Source organism: Coregonus clupeaformis, chromosome 17 (genome assembly GCF_020615455.1).
Source record: "Coregonus clupeaformis isolate EN_2021a chromosome 17, ASM2061545v1, whole genome shotgun sequence".
In the NCBI taxonomy this organism is placed as follows: domain Eukaryota; kingdom Metazoa; phylum Chordata; class Actinopteri; order Salmoniformes; family Salmonidae; genus Coregonus; species Coregonus clupeaformis.
Genome location: NC_059208.1, coordinates 39,367,306 through 39,385,657, shown reverse-complemented (window position 1 = coordinate 39,385,657; position 18,352 = coordinate 39,367,306). Strand labels below are relative to the sequence as shown.

The following is an 18,352-nucleotide window of genomic DNA, read 5'->3' as shown; positions in this document are numbered from 1 at the left end:
CTAACAGACTTTCTGTTTCTGCCGTGTCTATTTCTGGAGGCCGTACTGCGGAGGAGAAGAATAAGAAGAAGAAAATTGATTTTCTTCAAGCTTAAGGATCTAGGAAACCTAAACCGTTTAAATAAAAAAATGTATACTCAGTAAAAAGGACAGCCTGTCATGGAGACACACACACACGCAACATTTTTGAATGAATTGTGTTTAAAACACAGTAAGCATCCTTTATCTCCTGAACAAAGCAGCTGGGTAACCACTCCATTATAGAAGGCCATGGCAGTTTCCTACATCACGATCAATAACTGAACCTGAACTTGACGATTTAACAAATAGATACTGAAACTGGATCCCTTCTCTTGTCAGATGCAAACATGCTGCCATTTGAAAATGAAACACAGCAGGTGGCTTTACATGTAGCTCTAAGCACAGAGCCATGGGTATCATCTGATACTACACCAAGTCCTCTCCCTGCATAGTTTTTAACCTCAGTAAAAAGTCATTACAGTTGAAGTTGGAAGTTTACATACACTTAGGTTGGAGTCATTAAAACTCGTTTTTCAACCACTCCACAAATTTCTTGTTAACAAACTATAGTTTTGGCAAGCCTGTTAGGACATCTACTTTGTGCATGACACAAGTAGTTTTTCCAACAATCGTTTACAGACAGATTATTTCACTTATAATTCACTGTATCACAATTCCAGTGGGTCATACATTTACATACACTAAGTTGACTGTGCCTTTAAACAGCTTGGAAAATTCCAGAAAATGATGTCATGGCTTTAGAAGCTTCTGATAGGCTAATTGACATAATTAGAGTCAATTGGAGGTGTACCTGTGGATGTATTTCAAGGCCTACCTTCAAACTCAGTGCCTCTTTGGTTGACATCATGGGAAAATCAAAAGAAATCAGCCAAGACCTTAGAAAAGACATTGTAGACCTCCACAAGTCTGGTTCATCCTTGGGAGCAATTTCCAAACGTCTGAAGGTACCACGTTCATCTGTACAAACAATAGTACGCAAGTATAAACACCATGGGACCACGCAGCCGTCATACTGCTCAGAAAGGAGACGCGTTCGGTCTCCTAAAGGTGAACGTACTTTGGTGCAAATCAATCCCAGAACAACAGCAAAGGACCTTGTGAAGATGCTGGATGAAACAGGTACAAAAGTATCTATATTCACAGTAGAACGAGTCCTATATCGACATAACCTGAAAGGCCGCTCGGCAAGGAAGAAGCCACTGCTCCAAAACCGCCATAAAAAAGCCAGACTACGGTTTGCAACTGCACATGGGGACAAAGATCTTACTTTTTGGAGAAATGTCCTCTGGTCTGATGAAACAAAAACAGAACTGTTTGGCCATAATGACCATCATTATGTTTGGAGGAAAAAGGGGGTGCTTGCAAGCCGAAGAACACCATCCCAACCGTGAAGCACGGGGGTGGCAGAATCATGCTGTGGGGGTGCTTTGCTGCAGGTGGGACTGGTGCACTTCACAAAATAGATGGCATCATGGGGAAGGAACATTATGTGGATATATTAAAGCAACATCTCAAGACATCAGTCAGGAAGTTAAAGCTTGGTCGCAAATGGGTCTTCCAAATGGACAATGACCCCAAGCATACTTCCAAAGTTATGGCAAAATGGCTTAAGGACAACAAAGTACAGGTATTGGAGTGGCCATCACAAAGCCCTGACCTCAATCCTATAGAACATTTGTGGACAGAACTGAAAAAGCGTGTGTGAGCAAGGAGGCCTACAAACCTGACTCAGTTACATCAGCTCTGTCAGGAGGAATGGGCCAAAATTCACCCAACTTATTGTGGGAAGCTTGTGGAAGGCTACCCGAAACGTTTGACCCAAGTTAAACAATTTAAAGGCAATGCTACCAAATACTAATTGAGTGTATGTAAACTTCTGACCCACTGGGAATGTGATGAAATAAATAAAAGCTGAAATAAATCATTCTCTCTACTATTATTCTGACATTTCACATTCTTAAAATAAAGCGGTGATCCTAACTGACCTAAGACAGGGACTTTTTACTAGGATTAAATGTCAGGAATTGTGAAAAACTGAGTTTAAATGTATTTGGCTAAGGTGTATGTAAACTTCCGACTTCAACTGTATGTGATTAATGTATTCTTCCTCTTGTAGGGATCAAGTGGCTTCCCCATCTTTTGATTTAAAGCAAGAGTCTTCTTCCCTTTCCCACTGTGAAGCTGTAACAAATCCTGATGATGTATCATCCCTTCCATGATATCAACCCTGGCCCTCCCAGATCAGATACTCACCTGTTACAGACCATTAGTTTCTTATTTTACAGTTGACTGAAAGGAAACGCAGGTCAAGGTAAGTTCAGCCCAGCTGCATCCTTTTTCTATGGCTAGTTATAGCCCTTTGAGTGAGTTACACAAACACCTTAAAAAAGGTTAGGTTCACTCAAAACCACCATGGTGTGTCAAGTCAACTTAGTGAGTCATGACTTACCAAGTTCAGTATGATCCAAAATAAAGATAGTTGGACCTTTTAACTAACAAACAAAATGTATATCAAGCAGCAACATTTTGTCACTGAAGTCGAATGTGGTCACTGTTGCTCATTAAACCATGCATCAGAATGCAGCTGGCTGTTGCCTATTCTTTCGGTGGGCTTTGATCCCTGACAGAGTCAAATTTTCCAGCACAGTGAGTGACAGGCGGGGAAGGGCTTGGAATGGCAGGCAGTGAATATGGGAAGGTTGAGGGGGAGAAAAAACACAATCTCCTTTTTTTCCTTCCCTGGAGTCACTATTTTCTCGCCAACAGCCAGCCGAAAGCTTTTCAACACAATACAACACAGAAGGGATAGAGGAGGCAGCTAAGAAGAAACCTGACTGAAGTCTTTGGAGACTGTGCTTTTTGAGTGGACTTCGCCAAGGAGAAAAGGTTCCGGACAAGCAGAGGACAATGGCAGTGACATGGTGTGGCTAATCGATACGAGTTGCTCTGACTTTTGAACAGGGTCAGGCTGTGATAGGCAGTTTCATGTCTGTCGCATAGCTTCTGTTCAACCCTTGCTCTTTGGCACAATCCTCCTCCACACCCTTTAAATTGCCCTCAGTATAAGGACATCCTTTTAAATGCTTAGCAATCAAGTTTTCACTTCGTTATTTCCCTGAAACAATGACTAATTTTCCTGGCACAAGCAGGCGTCTTTCCATTCTGCTCTTTGCAGGATGTGAAGAGTGTCAAGACAAACAGCAGTAAGAACTAACAGACAGCAGAGCTGACAGACCGCAGTAAGAGATGACAGACCGCAGAAGCAGGGGCAGGGGTCACCGCTCACCACAGTAACCGAGGGCAGCTGTCTGCCTATTCTCTGTTGTAAAAGTTGAATGCAGTTCAGACAGTCCGTGTGGTCTGTTAAGACACTGTCCCTGTTTATGTTCTGGTTAAGTCCTCATGTAGTCGGTCTGAGTTTACGAGGAGAACACATGCACAGTCTCTGGGCTGTGGTGTGTTTTGACTTGGGTCCGAAACACGTGTGGTCTGTTTGTGTTCGGGTCAGGCTTTCCCCATGCTCTGTTTGGTAATTGTTTGGGTATGTCTTTGTTAGGGTCAGGTGCAGAGGTGTAGTCTGATGTGGTCTATTTGGCCATCTATTGTTGCGAATTTTGTGGCCAGTCAGACTGAAAACACAGGCAGCATCTGCATGGACTAAGCAGACTGCGACGGCTACAATAACCCCCGCAGCGGAGGCACCCATGTGCTAAATTACTGCCACAAATGTTCTCCTTCAGGCCCCGGCAGTCTCATCCAGGCCATTCAGCCCTCTCTAGCACCACCAGTCTTCTTTTTCCACCACATAATTGCACTCGGCTTGCCCAGCCGCCTCAACGTAGGTCTAGGTTGGAAATTGAGGACGTGTGGAGAAGAAAAGAAAAAGAGGCTCATCATTGTGGAACAGGTGCTGCGCTGACAATGTCATTAGAGGAGAGGGTGGTGAACCTGACCGCTACTCTTGCGTTTCCCATAATGAAGTTCTGCAAGTCGCTGTGTGTACACTGACTGTCTTACACTGAGGCACATGATTAAGTTCCTCTGCTGGAAACGTAAAAGCCAGACATGGAGACTGGTAGAGACTAGTTAGTTTCCCTGGCTCGGTCTGTGTGAACTCAATGGAATGTGACCTGTAGGGAGGAGACTTTCCCTTCCTGAGTGATTCAACTTCCGCAAGTCAAGGCACTACCAAAGCTTGGTCCTAAAAAAGACTGTTATAACAGAAACACACACGCAGGCACACACAAACCGATCTCCCAGGACTAGGTCTGTCCAAAAGGTCTTTCACAGTACAGTGGACATTGACCTGAATGTAATTTGATCCCTAGCCCAATCCCAGACCACGCCTAGAGGGGGTAAGACAAACAGTCAAAAGGCTTATTCACATTCACAGCACCACACAACACTGAGGGAGCCTGTGGCCCCAAGGCTGAATGAAACCGCATTTCACAATCAAAGACCTGCACAGTGTCAACGCTGTATGTAATAGCATGAATTACCACAGCGCAATGAGAGCCTGCCACCCTGATTAAGACAAAGCGCTTCCTGCTGTGTGCATGCGTGAATCACTATCTGAGAGGAGAGTGAATACAGCCTGCCAATGGGGAGACAATAGCCCCAATATATTTCCATCTCCTTATTTCAAAAGCGGTACAATGCTAGAACACTACGATCCAGGAATAGACATACAGTACCTATTCATTTGCAATGAGGACTAGTCACATCATAAAAGTGTCGGAGCTGTGTGTAGTCGGCCTCTACAAGGCGCTGGAGTGACAGCGGAACAGGGATAGCTATGATAAGGAAATGTAGGTCCCTGTCAATCATTAACCAGCAGGGTGACGGTGGCAATCTGCCCCAGAGCAGAACTCATTCACTTCAAGACGTATTTTTCCACACACACGCTATTCACCACCACTACACATCCAGACGGCACGTCATAACTATATTCTACAACAGGGATGGGCAACTGGCGGCCCGCAGCTACAAGAGCAACACCTGCATGTCGGCTAGGCCTACATTCATGACTATCGCATCTATGAATGAACATAATCCAACAATATATAGGTTGGACGTTGCCCCCGCCAGTAGGGACATTTGGCAATCCAGTGAGAGAGAAAGTGCTCCCTTAATCCAGACAGGAGAGCTGGGCAACATTGAAGTGATTAGTTAACAAGAGGCACTGCTGATCCTAATCCTCCTCTTACACTGGGATTAGGAGGGAAGGTGTAGCGCTGCTGATGCTGAAAGGACAAGGGACCTTTATAACTGGCTTTATCGCAGAATAAGTGACCAGCATAAGCTTCCTCAAGAGACCTTAACTAGCCTCCTTATATAACAAGAGGAGTTCACCACGGCCACGTTTAGTAGCCAAACGTTGCAGATAGAAATGCCATGAAAAGAGCAGACGTGATTCCTTATTCTACATGTCAGAGACGCATATTTGTTCAACATAGTAGATTTCTATCTAAATGTTCCAAAACATTGCGACTTGCTGAACGCACCCCTGCTCCCACAAAGGGCAATGCGACCTCAACAACTCTTACATAGGATAGGAGGGCCTCACCTGGGCGATATTCAGTGAATATGGCAAGGCACATCTATTGGATATGTAGCAGGATTTCAAGCATTTAAGAAAATAAAGTAAGAAAGTTATCTTTATCTATATGCAATCAAGCCAACGTGCCTGTGTAAAGAATGCATAAGGTACCATCCTTGAGTCCACCACCAACCAATAGGTAGGCTATAGGAAATACAGAACAAAGCATATTATTTAGATGTATTCCGTAGTCTGAAATTTTGTGACTTCTTTTGAAAGGTTATCGGCATCCCAAGATGCCAGTGGCTTAGAGGCAATCCAGCCACAGTCCATATTCAACTTGAACTGCAATCGAATAATGTATTCCTGGATTTTTAGACCGTTAAACTCAGCAAATATACTCTCCACAAAACAGGGCTTTAAGGTTAGTTTCTTATCCAAGATGAAATTCTAATGAAGTCTCTTAAGTCTGAGATAATACAAGGCCCCACAGCATTCATGGTGCTGAATAAAACGAAAACCTGAGGCTACCTGCAAAAGGGATGAGCAGTAGCACTGTATGTGTAGACATGCTACAAAAACGGAGAGTAAAAACACATGAATAAAAATCCTGCTGATAAATTATTCATTTGTGTAGCTTCTGGGGTTCCACATGAGTGGTCACAGTTAAAGCAGCTCCAGCACTCATCCAAACAAGATGCACCGGGGAAGCAAAGTGCCAGAGGACTAAAGAACATCCACAGGGGGAAGAGGAGTCTGGAACGCACTACTGATTCGGTACAACTTAGACTAGAGGATACACACTGTACTGTACACATACTGCCCAGACTATAGTGCAAACCTAGTACATACTTGCTTAGGCTGTCAACACAGCATACCCTCTCCCTCTAACTGCAGTACAAACACAATGGACAGACTCAAACGGGAAGTGCAAACCCAACTGTCTAAATGAAACAAACACTAACAGCACATACTTTCTGACTACAACACACACCAATCAGCACACAGTCTCAGACTACCGTACAAAAATAGCACACATATTCAGACTACAGCTCATTTAGGCTAGCCTAAGCTGTATTCTCGTCTCAGTGTGTGTTTATAGATGTTATGTAGAGACGGCCTGGTCACCAGATACCCCAAGAACTACAGACCTGCCTGCTGGAAAAAATAAGCTTCCTTCTCTGCACACATACCTACTCCAAGGAGGCAGGAGAATTTGAACTCCCACCTCAATAACACATTGACATTAAATATACCTTGAAAAATATACATTAAACACAACCATAGGTCAAGAGCCAAACCAACATATGATACATCACAAACGTCAGTGAAAACTCATTGAGATATACAAACACTCCACAATCTCCTATGAGTGATTGTGTTTCAAATACTAACACACACCCATGAACATAGAAAGCAAGTGGAGGGGTGGCAAACATGCATGAAAAACTTTGGGATTTCATTCAAATGGCATCAAAGAAGCGAGACACTGACTCAGGGAATGAACGCTATGTGAAAGGCGGGAGGTAAGTCACCGTTTTGCTAGCAGTCTAATGGCATAAAGGTGCGCTGCTGCATTAAAAAGCTTCTCTAATCCCCAGCCCTGGCAACCCCCAGATAAACTTGCAGCTTTTTCAAAACCTTACAACCGAATTAAAAAGACAGCTCGTCACATTCCGGAGTCACTGCTCCAATGGCTCTACAACATCGCTTCACCGACCGACCTCCCTCCTGCACTCACCTTGAGAGGGAACGTAATGTCTAGCAAGCGAGCTGCAAGACAAGAAAGCAGACGCTTTGAAAACAAAGTGCTGTCGTGTAAGAACTTTCTGGGGAAATAAACATTTCAACCTCAACTCCTGTCGAGAAGCTAACGGGAGTAAGACCCACAAGCTCCAATTTCCCAGCACAGGGCTCTCCTCAGCGCTTTCAAGTTGCTTTGATGCCGAGGATGCGGTTGGCTAGACACCGCAAACCAGGATGCAGGTTCAAAATACTGCACAGCGACTGCAAAAAAGTATCATGGCCTTCTGCCTCATGACAGATGACAAACCACAAAATCCCTTGTCACAAACAGAGCTTAGCTTGTGGGAAACTGTCCTCTCAGGCTGTGGCCACCTCTGACTCACGTATCAGAAATGCAACCTCAAATGACTTTCACAAAGAATCCTAATGGAAGAAATGTCTTCATTCCTTACCCATGTAGGCCTATAGCTTAATACTGTGTTTGCACTCACTGGTAAACGGCCAAGCCAGACTCATTAACTTTGCAGGCAAAGGTTTCATAGCATTTTCATCATGCTTTTCACCCATTCCATTTGTATAGCATATTTAGCTTGCAGAGCTTTAAAATGCCTGTTTTTGAATCTATTCTCATTTCATTTCCGGGGGTGAGAGCGTTTGTTGAGTCCAACAGTACCACCAGCTACACCATGTCCTACATTCTCCACAACCAACCATATTCCCCTTTCCCTTATCTGTTTAGGAGGCCCTGTAGGAACTCATTAATAAATAGACGAGAGACACCAGAAAACAAACTGCAAATTAAAAAACTGCCCTGATAACCAAATTAATTCAATATTCTCCATGCTTGGCATACAGTCTCCTCACTAGGACCAGATGCCGCCCCCTACCTCCACCCCTTCAGTGTTGGTTTGGCCGGTGATCCGTGAAGTGTCATGGAATCCACCAAATTAGGGGTCGCTGGAGTGTCTGAGCAGCCATTTTTGCCAGCATCTAGGGTTCAAAAGCAACAACAAAAAAAGAGACTAGAGAGCAGCCTTGGGTAATGATTGGCTAAGAGGAGAGATCGGGGGGGGGCTTTCACAGTTCAGAGCCTTGAGGAGAGGTTGTATGGGGCTGTGGTGTCAAGGCACAGGTGGTGCCTAAAGAGCCAGAGCACACTTTCACACAAAAGTGCCCCTCTAAGTGCCTAGGGCAGCAGAGCCTTTCCACCCACGGAGGGGAAGTACAACTAACCCATAAAGCACGAACGAGGGGAGCAAGCCATACGATCCTCTGCCAACACTTCAATAAAACACTGTCTGATGGCCAGGCCCCTATTTTCTCCCAAACACAGACATTCTTCAGTGACTGACAATGCTTTTTTAAGCAACCCCCCTTTCGCCCTGTTGCAAATTACTATTTGAATATCAATACGGTGGAGAGAAGTGTTTGTTTTTGCTCTCGTGGTGGTGAAAAGTGAATGGGGTCAGTGCATTGAGGACAGCCAGTGATGTAAATAATCTGCCATTCCATTGAAGTACAGGCCTGAGGTGTAGTTAAATTGCTCCTGGGGCCATAAAATCTGCCCTTTCTGCCGTAAACCGCCCCCAGGTGCTGTAACGCCCTGAGGGAGGACAGTCAGGGAACAGGAAGCTAGTTTACGCTAGGCCCCACTTCACATGTTTTTGGCCACAGTGTCCAGGTCAGAAGTAAGCCATAGTTTCTGCCCACTGCCAAGATTGGTCTGTCAGGGTTTTCAAAAGCTGTGGCAGTCATTCAGGAAGAGAGACAAATCCCTGAGATGACCATCCCCTTCCTCCATGACCCACCTCAGGACAGTTTTGTCAAGGTGCTAGCTATATCAGCATAACTTTATAAACCCCTACTACCATATAAAGAAAGCTTGAGTGTTAAAGAGTAGTGAAGTGAATGACAGCCCATATGGCAAGCTAACTTCTAGACAGCCAAATGAATCAGCTTCTTTAATCCATTTTAAATTCAGGTTGTAAAAACAAAATTAGAAAAAGGTCAAGGGGTTTGAATACTTTCTGAAGGCACTGTAGTAGGGGTGGGAACAGGATAACAAGCATGCAACCACAGCATATTCACACCGACCGTAAAGCCTGTGCCAACTGGGCTACTTTGAGCAGCCTAACAGTAGGAGCTCCCCAGGAGACAATAAACAACATTAGATTACAGGAAGTGCCTTATGGAATATCATTTACAGCAGTGACCCACAGGCTTCTCAGCCAGGGATTCATCGGTTGTGGATGGATTCGTAAAGTAGGCTAAATCTAATTCCATGCAATTACAGTCAACAGATACCCAGAGAAATACAAACAAAAAAAGTGGGCTGTCTTTTAGAATGTTGGACACATAGGCTACACAAACCAAGATTAACAGCCCGAGGTGGTGAATGAGTTGAGGAAAATATGACCCCAGAAGAATGAGAATTAAAAGTAAATAGGCAAATCGCGCTGTTCTATCCCTGCCTCGGCATGTCCGTGCCACATAGTAGAGAATGCCGAGACGTAAGGCTTTCATCCACTAAACGAGACAGATGTCAGAACTAAAAAAAGTATTCTGCTTCCATAATGTAGACTCAATGTCTTCTTACCACCTCTGAGCAAAAATTTAATGGCCAACCAATCACACGCCTGTCTCACTCATTTTTTACATGGAACCAGTCAGCTACCTGTCTCACTCAATTGACTTCACAAAGAGCCAACCAGCTGTCTCGCTTGCTTCCTTAGTACCTTCTAAACTGAGCCTGTTAACTTACCTGCCTAACTCATCACTTTAAGAGAGCGAGAGACAGCGACGAGAGGCTTTACCGACCGTACCCCTCCTACTTATTAATTCATGCCTCAAGCATTCCGTGACCGTCCGGGGATGAAAATACTTTTGTTTTTCACCTTGCAGCGATCGAGTTTCATTCTGGGTGAAACACTCCCAACTGATCAATCCCTCTCCACCACTAGCCAAGCGGAGCTGGCTGGACTGGGACTGAGCCAGTAAAGTCTCATCCAGCTTGGTGTCTCTCAGCTGCCGCAGACCAGGGGCTACGTCATCATGGCAATCCCTCTGGTGACTGTGGGTCACTAAGAAGAGCCTCGCCTTTGTCACTCAGCCAGGCACAGACAGAGAGGTCATGACCCATCCTCGCGCCGTGCGCACACACAGAGAGATGTGCAGACACACCAACAGGAGATAGCTAAAAATACACACGCACACAGACCTATCAGCATGATCAGGAGCTGGTACCACACTGAAACAGTTATGACCAATGACATAGAATACACATAGCCTCGACATCTGGGATTGCTAGGAGGGAAGAGAAGGCCATGTTGCCCTCACAATCAGAAAGAGGCACTAATGCTACACCATGTCTGCTTGTCTCAAAAGGTCACAACTGTCTCACTAGTATCCGACAAGACAAGCACTCTGCATGAGGTGTGAATAACTAGAACATCATTTCACGGATAAAAAAGGTACATAATAAACACAGCAAGATAAGATAAGATAAGATAAAAAGAACCTTGCCAGTGTAGGCTAGACTATATCGTTCCCAGAAATAATCAAACCGCACTAATTAAGGCAAACTAGCATTCCCCGCTCATTTCCTTCAGATCATTAGCATATTGTGGTTGCGATCATGGCCCATCGCTTTATTTCAGTGAGAGGAGGACGATGAAATATTCATGATGTATTAATCTGACAAAAGAAAACAAACAACGGCGACCCAGGGAGCATGACACCCCCCTGAGTATCGGGGCTGCAGCACACAGCAAATTACACGTCTGTGTTAACCTCTAGTGTCACATCCAATCTAATATCATGCCACTATCTGCCCAGAGAATAACCGCCATTGACATTTATGAAAATGGAATTCATAATTCTGTTTTAACATGATAAGACAGGGATGTTGTCTTTGCTTTGCCAGGTTTCTAGTCAATCTGTGGCACTGTGTCAACAAAATGCCAAGCTCCACATCGTAAAGGAGGAAACCAATATATGGCATCTTCGCCCCAAATCACTTCTGTGTTTCCATATAATTCTGATAACGTGGAACTCCTCCTCTACTCATCTCGCTTTCAAGCGGATTTAGTCCAGCGGGAAAATTCATGCTGTCAGTAATGAAAAGGCACCATCCCTCCTATCCATCAGCCCGATATTGCAGCCTTGGCCTTCATATTGGAAAGAACAGATACAAAATACAATGAAATCATCTCCAAAATATAGCTATTTTTAAAACAAGTCATAGATAGCTGGTTGCAATTTCAGTTTAATCCACCAGAAAAGACAGAACAAATATTACAACAAATATTATGGTTAAACTCAAAATATACTAACTGATTTTTTAAAAACTTTTTAAAAATAAATAAACTGTATATTCTTTGTAAATGATATATTAGGACTGGTGGAGTTGTCACACATGCAGTTAACAAAAATATATGGAAATGTCTGCTCTATGCAAAATTACAACCAACTGATTGCAGCATTACTGCAAAAATGGAGGCGGCAAGTGGAAGAGGGAGGAGGTAAGGAACTCTGTCGGCCCTACATCAAAGACCAAAAAGCTTATTTTGTCTATAGAATGTAGCACAAATGTGTTTACATCCCTGTTAGTGAGCATTTCTTCTTTGCCAAGATAATCCATCCACCTGACAGGTGTGGCATATCAAGAAGCTGATTAAACAGCATGATCATTACACAGGTGCACCTTGTGCTGGGGACAATAAAAGGCCACTCTCAAATGTGCAGTTTGGTCATAACACAATCCCACAGATATCTGAAGTTTTGAGGGAGCGTGCAATTTGCATGCTGACTGCAGGAATGTCCACCAGAGCTGTTACCAGATAATAAGCCGCCTTCAACATCGTTTTAGAGAATTTGGAAGTACATCCAAATCGGCCTCACAACTACAGGCCACGTGTATGGTGTCGTGTGGGCGAGCGGTTTGCTGATGTCAACGTTGTGAACAGAGTGCCCCATGGTGGTGTTAGGGTTATGGTATGGGCAAGCATAAGCTACAGACAACACAATTGCATTTTATCGATGGCAACTTGAATGCACAGAGATACCGTGACGAGATCCTGAGGCCCATTGTCAGGCCCATTTTTTTTTTTTTAGGTATCTGTGACCAACAGATGCATATCTGTATTCCCAGTCATGTGAAATCCATAGATTAGGGCCTAATGAATTTATTTCAATTGACTGATTTCCTTATATGAACTGTAACTTCGTAAAATCTTTGAAATTGCTGCATGTTGTGTTTATATTTTTGTTCACTATATGACAATAGAAAGGTTCAGAATTTTTGTGAAACCTCACAGCACTGGAAAAATGTGGCAATTAGGAATCAAAACTGGATTGTCTTCAGAGATAGATGGGAGGGGTTGAGGGTAGCTGAAGGATGGGACTAAAAACAAACAAAAAAGATAACTAATGTAAAATATACTGTGTCTGTAAAATGTATATAGTATGTATAAGGTGGAAGTAGAAGCCTAAGTAATGTTGTCCATTAGTTTACTCCCATTAGGGGAGGGGTGGTAGGGTTAGGGCAAAATAATAAAGGAAAACATATAATAAAATATATTTTATATATATAAAAAAGTATATGGGGGATTGGAAAAGATGCAGACAATTACATTGATAGAAGCTACAATCTAGAGTGACCTTGAGACGTGGCGGCCTGCTAGTGAAGTGGCTAAAGTACAAAGTCAATACCGGCCGACAGACCCGGTTAACTATTAAATGGGGGGAATCATGATCCAGCAGTCTGCTGGGTAACTCATGGAGGAGGAGCAAACAAGCAATACACAGACATCGCCAAAACACACAGAGCGGAGATGTGTTGGAAAGTTGGGACAGATTTAATAGTTTATGACAGAGTAATCTGATATAGCCCATGCCGTGCTGTAACTAACAGCATATATACACATAGGCATCAGATAGGATTGTGATGAACCACAAAGTATTGAATGCCTTGTAATTTGTAATTGAATTGCTTCCCCCCACTGACTGTCCCAGACTCTACAGTCAGCAGCTCATAAAGCTCATTGGATAATGTATCAATGAATCGCGTCTATTATTGATATTTGCCCATGGATAGAAGTGGAACCAGTGATTCCGAATGGAAGTGATTGCAACTCTGAGATAATGTATTGTGTGTGTGTATAAGCTTTAGTGTCCAGGGCTACCAGGCACTGCCTGTGTGTTTAACGGCCTTCCAATATCCGCTGCTCCTGCCACATTCCTCTTAGAGGCTGAAAGGTCAAGATGGGAAAGGGGGGGAGGCGCCAGGTGGACACAGTTCCATGGTGCTACTGCTCCATGGACAGAGTTGAGAATATATATAATATATGCCATTTACCAGGCGCTTTTATCCAAAGCGACTTAAATTATAATGAGTGCATAGGCTACATTTTAGTATGTGTGACCCCATAGGGGAATCGAACCCACAACCCTGGCGTTGCTAGCACCACGCTCTTACCAACTGAGCCACACAGGACCAAGGAGAGGGTCTCAGTTGATACGGTTGCCATCCCAAAGCCAAAATGCGGTGAAATGCATCCAGGTATGCTGCAGTATTTTCACCTTGGCACCATTCCCTCATTAACCCAAACAGCTGTTCCAACACGTGTGTGCATTCCTGCATTCTCACCATCGTTTCTGACCGTGAGAGACTCTCTGGCTGTGAATGCAGTACATAGAGTACGCACTGGCCCGGGCCAAGCCATGTCAGTGCTAACCTGAGCAAAGGAAAGGTGAGCAGTCGAGGGAGGGATGCCTGGAATTCAGATAACGGATGACACATTTCTCCAGGTGACACGAGCCAAAGACATCTCTCTGGGAGAAGAGCAGATCGCAAGGGGAGATAGATGACAAATGGACAAGCACTTACTTGTGGGGATGTTGTTGCAGCATTTTTGCAATTGGCGCTGTCTGTGTCATAGGGCAATGCGTTCTTGTCTCAGTGAGTTTCAGTTAATGAAAAGTTCTGTTTAAGTTAGACTTCCCTTTGACCAAAATAAGCCTATAGAGCTAGAGTTTGTCCCAAATGGCACCCTATTCCCTATATAGTGCATTACTTTTGGCCCGGTTCAAAACAAAGTAGTGCACTATATAGGAAATAGGGTGCCATTTGCTATATTTAGCGAGTATTCAGACCCCTCTAGCAACACATTTTCAAAAAAGCGACTAGCGACAAATCTAGCGACTACTTCTGGTGTTATTGGAGACTCTGACGTGAAAGCACGTATCGTTCTTACTCTTCTCAACGAGCAGCGGGTCCTGCCATGGGCCCCACCCCCGTCCCAAAGCACTCACAGGCAGCCCAGTCCTCACGCAGCAGTCCCTCCCAGCTGCAGTCAGAGCAGGAGATGTTCACCCCTCCGCGTCCAGACTGCAAATGAATCGCGCATGTGGGAAGCCGCCGCTGGCTGATCCCGCCCTGGCTTACATTCAGGGCGGGATGTAAATGTAAAACATTTTTAAAAAACAAGAATCGACAGAAGAAAGTTCATTTGTAGTTCTAAACATTTAGGGTGTTTTTTACTCACTTTTTGTCTCTCCCACGACATTATTCCTCTCTCCTACAGCGTCCATCACAATTACATGCACATGGCCAATTATGCAAATTATGTGATGACGTCATTTAGCTACCTTTAGGACAGCCAATAGCTACTTTCCTTACTGAGGAGTTAACAACACTGCACCAGGCCGCGCGCCACGGAGACCCTTAGGGATGCGCGCTATAGTGCACGTTTTGGAATGGTAGAGTAGACCAAAGGTGACCACTTTTCGTTTACACAGTGGTAATATGACCCACATAACACATTTCTAACAGCTTTCATGTACAGTCCTTTTTATTCTGTCAACACGTCATAACTTACTTGTCATATTCTGCGTTGTCCTTGTCGCAGCGTGCGTCCTTATGTTTCTGCCAATCCTTGCCGTGTTTGCAGGTGGTGAGGAGCACCACATCCTCCTGGTTATGGACATGATATAAGGCATTCCTCGTGTCTGACCCTATACCTGTAAGGTATCGCTTCCCCTTAAACACAAGCATGTATTTCCTGAAAGGTGGAATGGAGTTGTACTTTAGGTACCCCCTGTCCCCTCCGGTCCTAGGGTGCTCCTTGGAGAACAGCGGGATGGACACGTCAAAGTTGGGCCTGAAGTTCTCGGTACTGATGCTGGCCTTGGCCAACATGGCCTGGCCTATGTCGAAACCTAGGTCTTCCGTGTAGTCCGGCCATGTCCCAGAGTACAAGTTAAATATGAGGTGGTTTCTGCCGTTGTTCCAGAGATGAAGGTTCTGGACCTTGGTTTTGAGGTTGTGCACGTACTGTGGAGAGAGCGAGTCCCGGTCCAGGGTGTCCAAGCTCAGGACGAATAAACAAGCTTGTCCGGGGTCAGTGGTGTAGAACCTGGATCCCTCAATGGTCGATAAAATATTCTGGTAACTTTCTGAGATTTTCTCCCCCTTCTGCTGGGGGTAGACATACACTTTGAAATCGTTCTTTTTACACGCAGAGAAATCAAAGCACGAATCCATGCGACATCTTTTGCCTTTGTACACACTTGTATTAACGTCCCTCTTCTGCCTCGGCGATATGTGAATGTTGTATTCCTCGGTGTCCAGTTGATCCCAGGGTAGGAACTGTTGTAAAGGGTCAGAGAAGTGTGGCCACGGCTGTTCGGGGCGATATCCATTGTGGCTACGGTCATGCCGGTTTCTGCCTGACGCTGGAAGTTGTACCCCTCCAAAGTAGAACAGTAGAACTAGACATGCACCGGCGGAGAGCAGGAATAAATATCGTTTTTTGGCCTGCATGTGTCCTACGAATAGGGGCAAGTTTTTTACAAATAAAATTGAAGTGGCCCGAAGTTAGGCTCTCACCACCTCCAACTACACCGCTCCGCCATCTTCCAGCCTGCAAAGATTTAAAATTCGCGTCTTCCCCCTTCTTCGTATTCCGTTCCCCAATCCAGCGATTGATCCAGCGCATGTGGGCGATTTTAAATGCGTTCTCTCCCTCTTCTATCTAGTTTTACCATTTCACAATATAGTGGCTCTGGGCAACAAAAAATCTCCCTCGACCAAGTAAAAACATTAACATACTCTCTTTGCCCCCCTCTCCTTCATTCAGCCAGGCTGTATTCAAATGTAAAACTGCGCCGGGTTAGAGGTGCCCGAAGCTTTTTACCAACTCTTCCCCTGTAGAGTAGCGGCAGGGGTTCATGTGGTTTCCTGCCTTGGCCAACACCGAAAATGTATCCCACGGTTAAGATTCGTTAACACGCTGGCTGTTGTTTAAAGCCTTCGGTGAGGTCGGCGTTTAGATCCAAATGTCTCGGAGTTGAATTCGGCTGGCTCCTCGCGCTTTCTCCGGCGATATTTCACTCCATGGTTCCGAGGAAACCGTCGTAGAACAAGAGCAGATCATCCGTGCAACTGTAGCCTCACGAATCCCTGCATTTCTTTTATGTTTTAATCTCCCGACAGACCTCATACACGCAAAAATAATCTAATCGGAGAATAGGGCCTGATACAAGCGAAGAAACTGACGCAACGACCTCAAACAGTATTTACAGATACAATGTGACTTCGCAAATACATTGAAATTGTTACAAAAACGGGATTCCTTGATCCTAGTGTCCAAATGCTCAATTGTTCCGATTGTTACTCTGTAACATTCCAATCCCGACACTATGGCAGCTGACGTAACGTCCCATCAGTGTATATATGCTTTTCTCATTGGTCTATCATTGGGACCGGAAAAGGCGGTGCTTCAAATGCACCCATCCACAACCGGAGCCCTCTCTGCGAAGAATTTAAAGCACGAGTAAAATATCGAAAAATGTAGAATATCTATGCGTAATAAGTATTTTTTACATATTGTATTGCACGTAATGATTATAAACTGTCACCACTGTCTTGAAATAACTAGTTTGATATTATTTCCTTTATAGTAGGGGTGACACTGAGTTGCTCTCTAGCGTGCAAACAAAATCAAATCACAGTAACCATAGGTGAGTGCCCTACGGTAACATTTACACAGCACAAATTGATTCATCAGGAGTGAGTGAAAGTTTAGGCCTATAGGCTGTTCATACATAAGTGTGTTACTACATCTATTAAATTAAGATTTTCACAAATATGAAAATAATTTATTTAAAACTATAAAGGTGGAGAGCTGAAAATGTTATTGAGTCTTTCACACAAACCAAAGTGAAGTGCACTGTATGACTAATGACAGAGATAAATAGCACCAAATTGCTCGAGAAGTCCCACCATGCCTCATATAATCCACACAGCTGCCATTTTGTGGCACAACACTCAGGCTGGGTGAAGGGGACATCCTCGTTTTCTATCGACCAATTAGTATAGGGAGGTGGGGGGTAATTATAGATCTCCCCACCGAGAGGGACCGACTGGGAGCTGGGCCAGAATCCTGGGGGTTAGCCAGCCTCACTATTATCGTTGTCACACTATCGTGCCGAGTCTGACCTGAACCATACCGTGCTGGCTCTGATATTTTATTTTATCATTTGCCTGAGTCACACTATCGGGCCAACCTGAACCATACTGTGCTGGCTTGGATATTTCTTAATCTCATGGTCCTTTCTAGCTTGGAAGTGTGGATCTGTACCCAGGCCAGCTCAGTACAGCTCAGCTTGGTTCGACCCAGCTCAGTAGTGTGAATAGGGTATTAGTGTGCTGTTTAGACAAGGCCTCCTTTAGGCCCCCAACACCAGCCACGTTTAGGGCCACAGGCACCCCTTCATTCACTTTTGAAAGTAATTGTGCCCCTCATTCAGATATGTGCATATCTAAGACACAGGAGATACCTACAGTGCTGTTCGTGGACAATCGTTCGCTGGCAATGGCAGAAATTCAGTTTCATTTAATCACCAATTAATTGCTGTTATAATTTATTCCTAATTAGACCCACTTTTCCTGCATGGTGTTACATGAGCTAGACGAACCAACTCCAAACAGGGCACCTCTTGTTGGTTGAGAATAACTGGATTACC

The 18,352-nt window shown here is 44.4% G+C and overlaps 1 protein-coding gene across 1 annotated transcript in view; it reads right to left on the bottom strand.

Moving 5' to 3' along the window:
* The window catches only part of ext1b (exostosin glycosyltransferase 1b), a 108,761-nt gene extending 91,745 nt beyond the window's left edge, over positions 1 to 17,016 (bottom strand). The window contains exon 1 of the mRNA XM_041902991.2: positions 15,205 to 17,016. Within this exon, the coding sequence (XP_041758925.1) occupies positions 15,205 to 16,148 (944 nt within the window). The 5' untranslated portion in view covers positions 16,149 to 17,016. The remainder of the gene's footprint in view (positions 1 to 15,204) is intronic.
* Between the last annotated feature and the right edge of the window lie 1,336 nt (positions 17,017 to 18,352).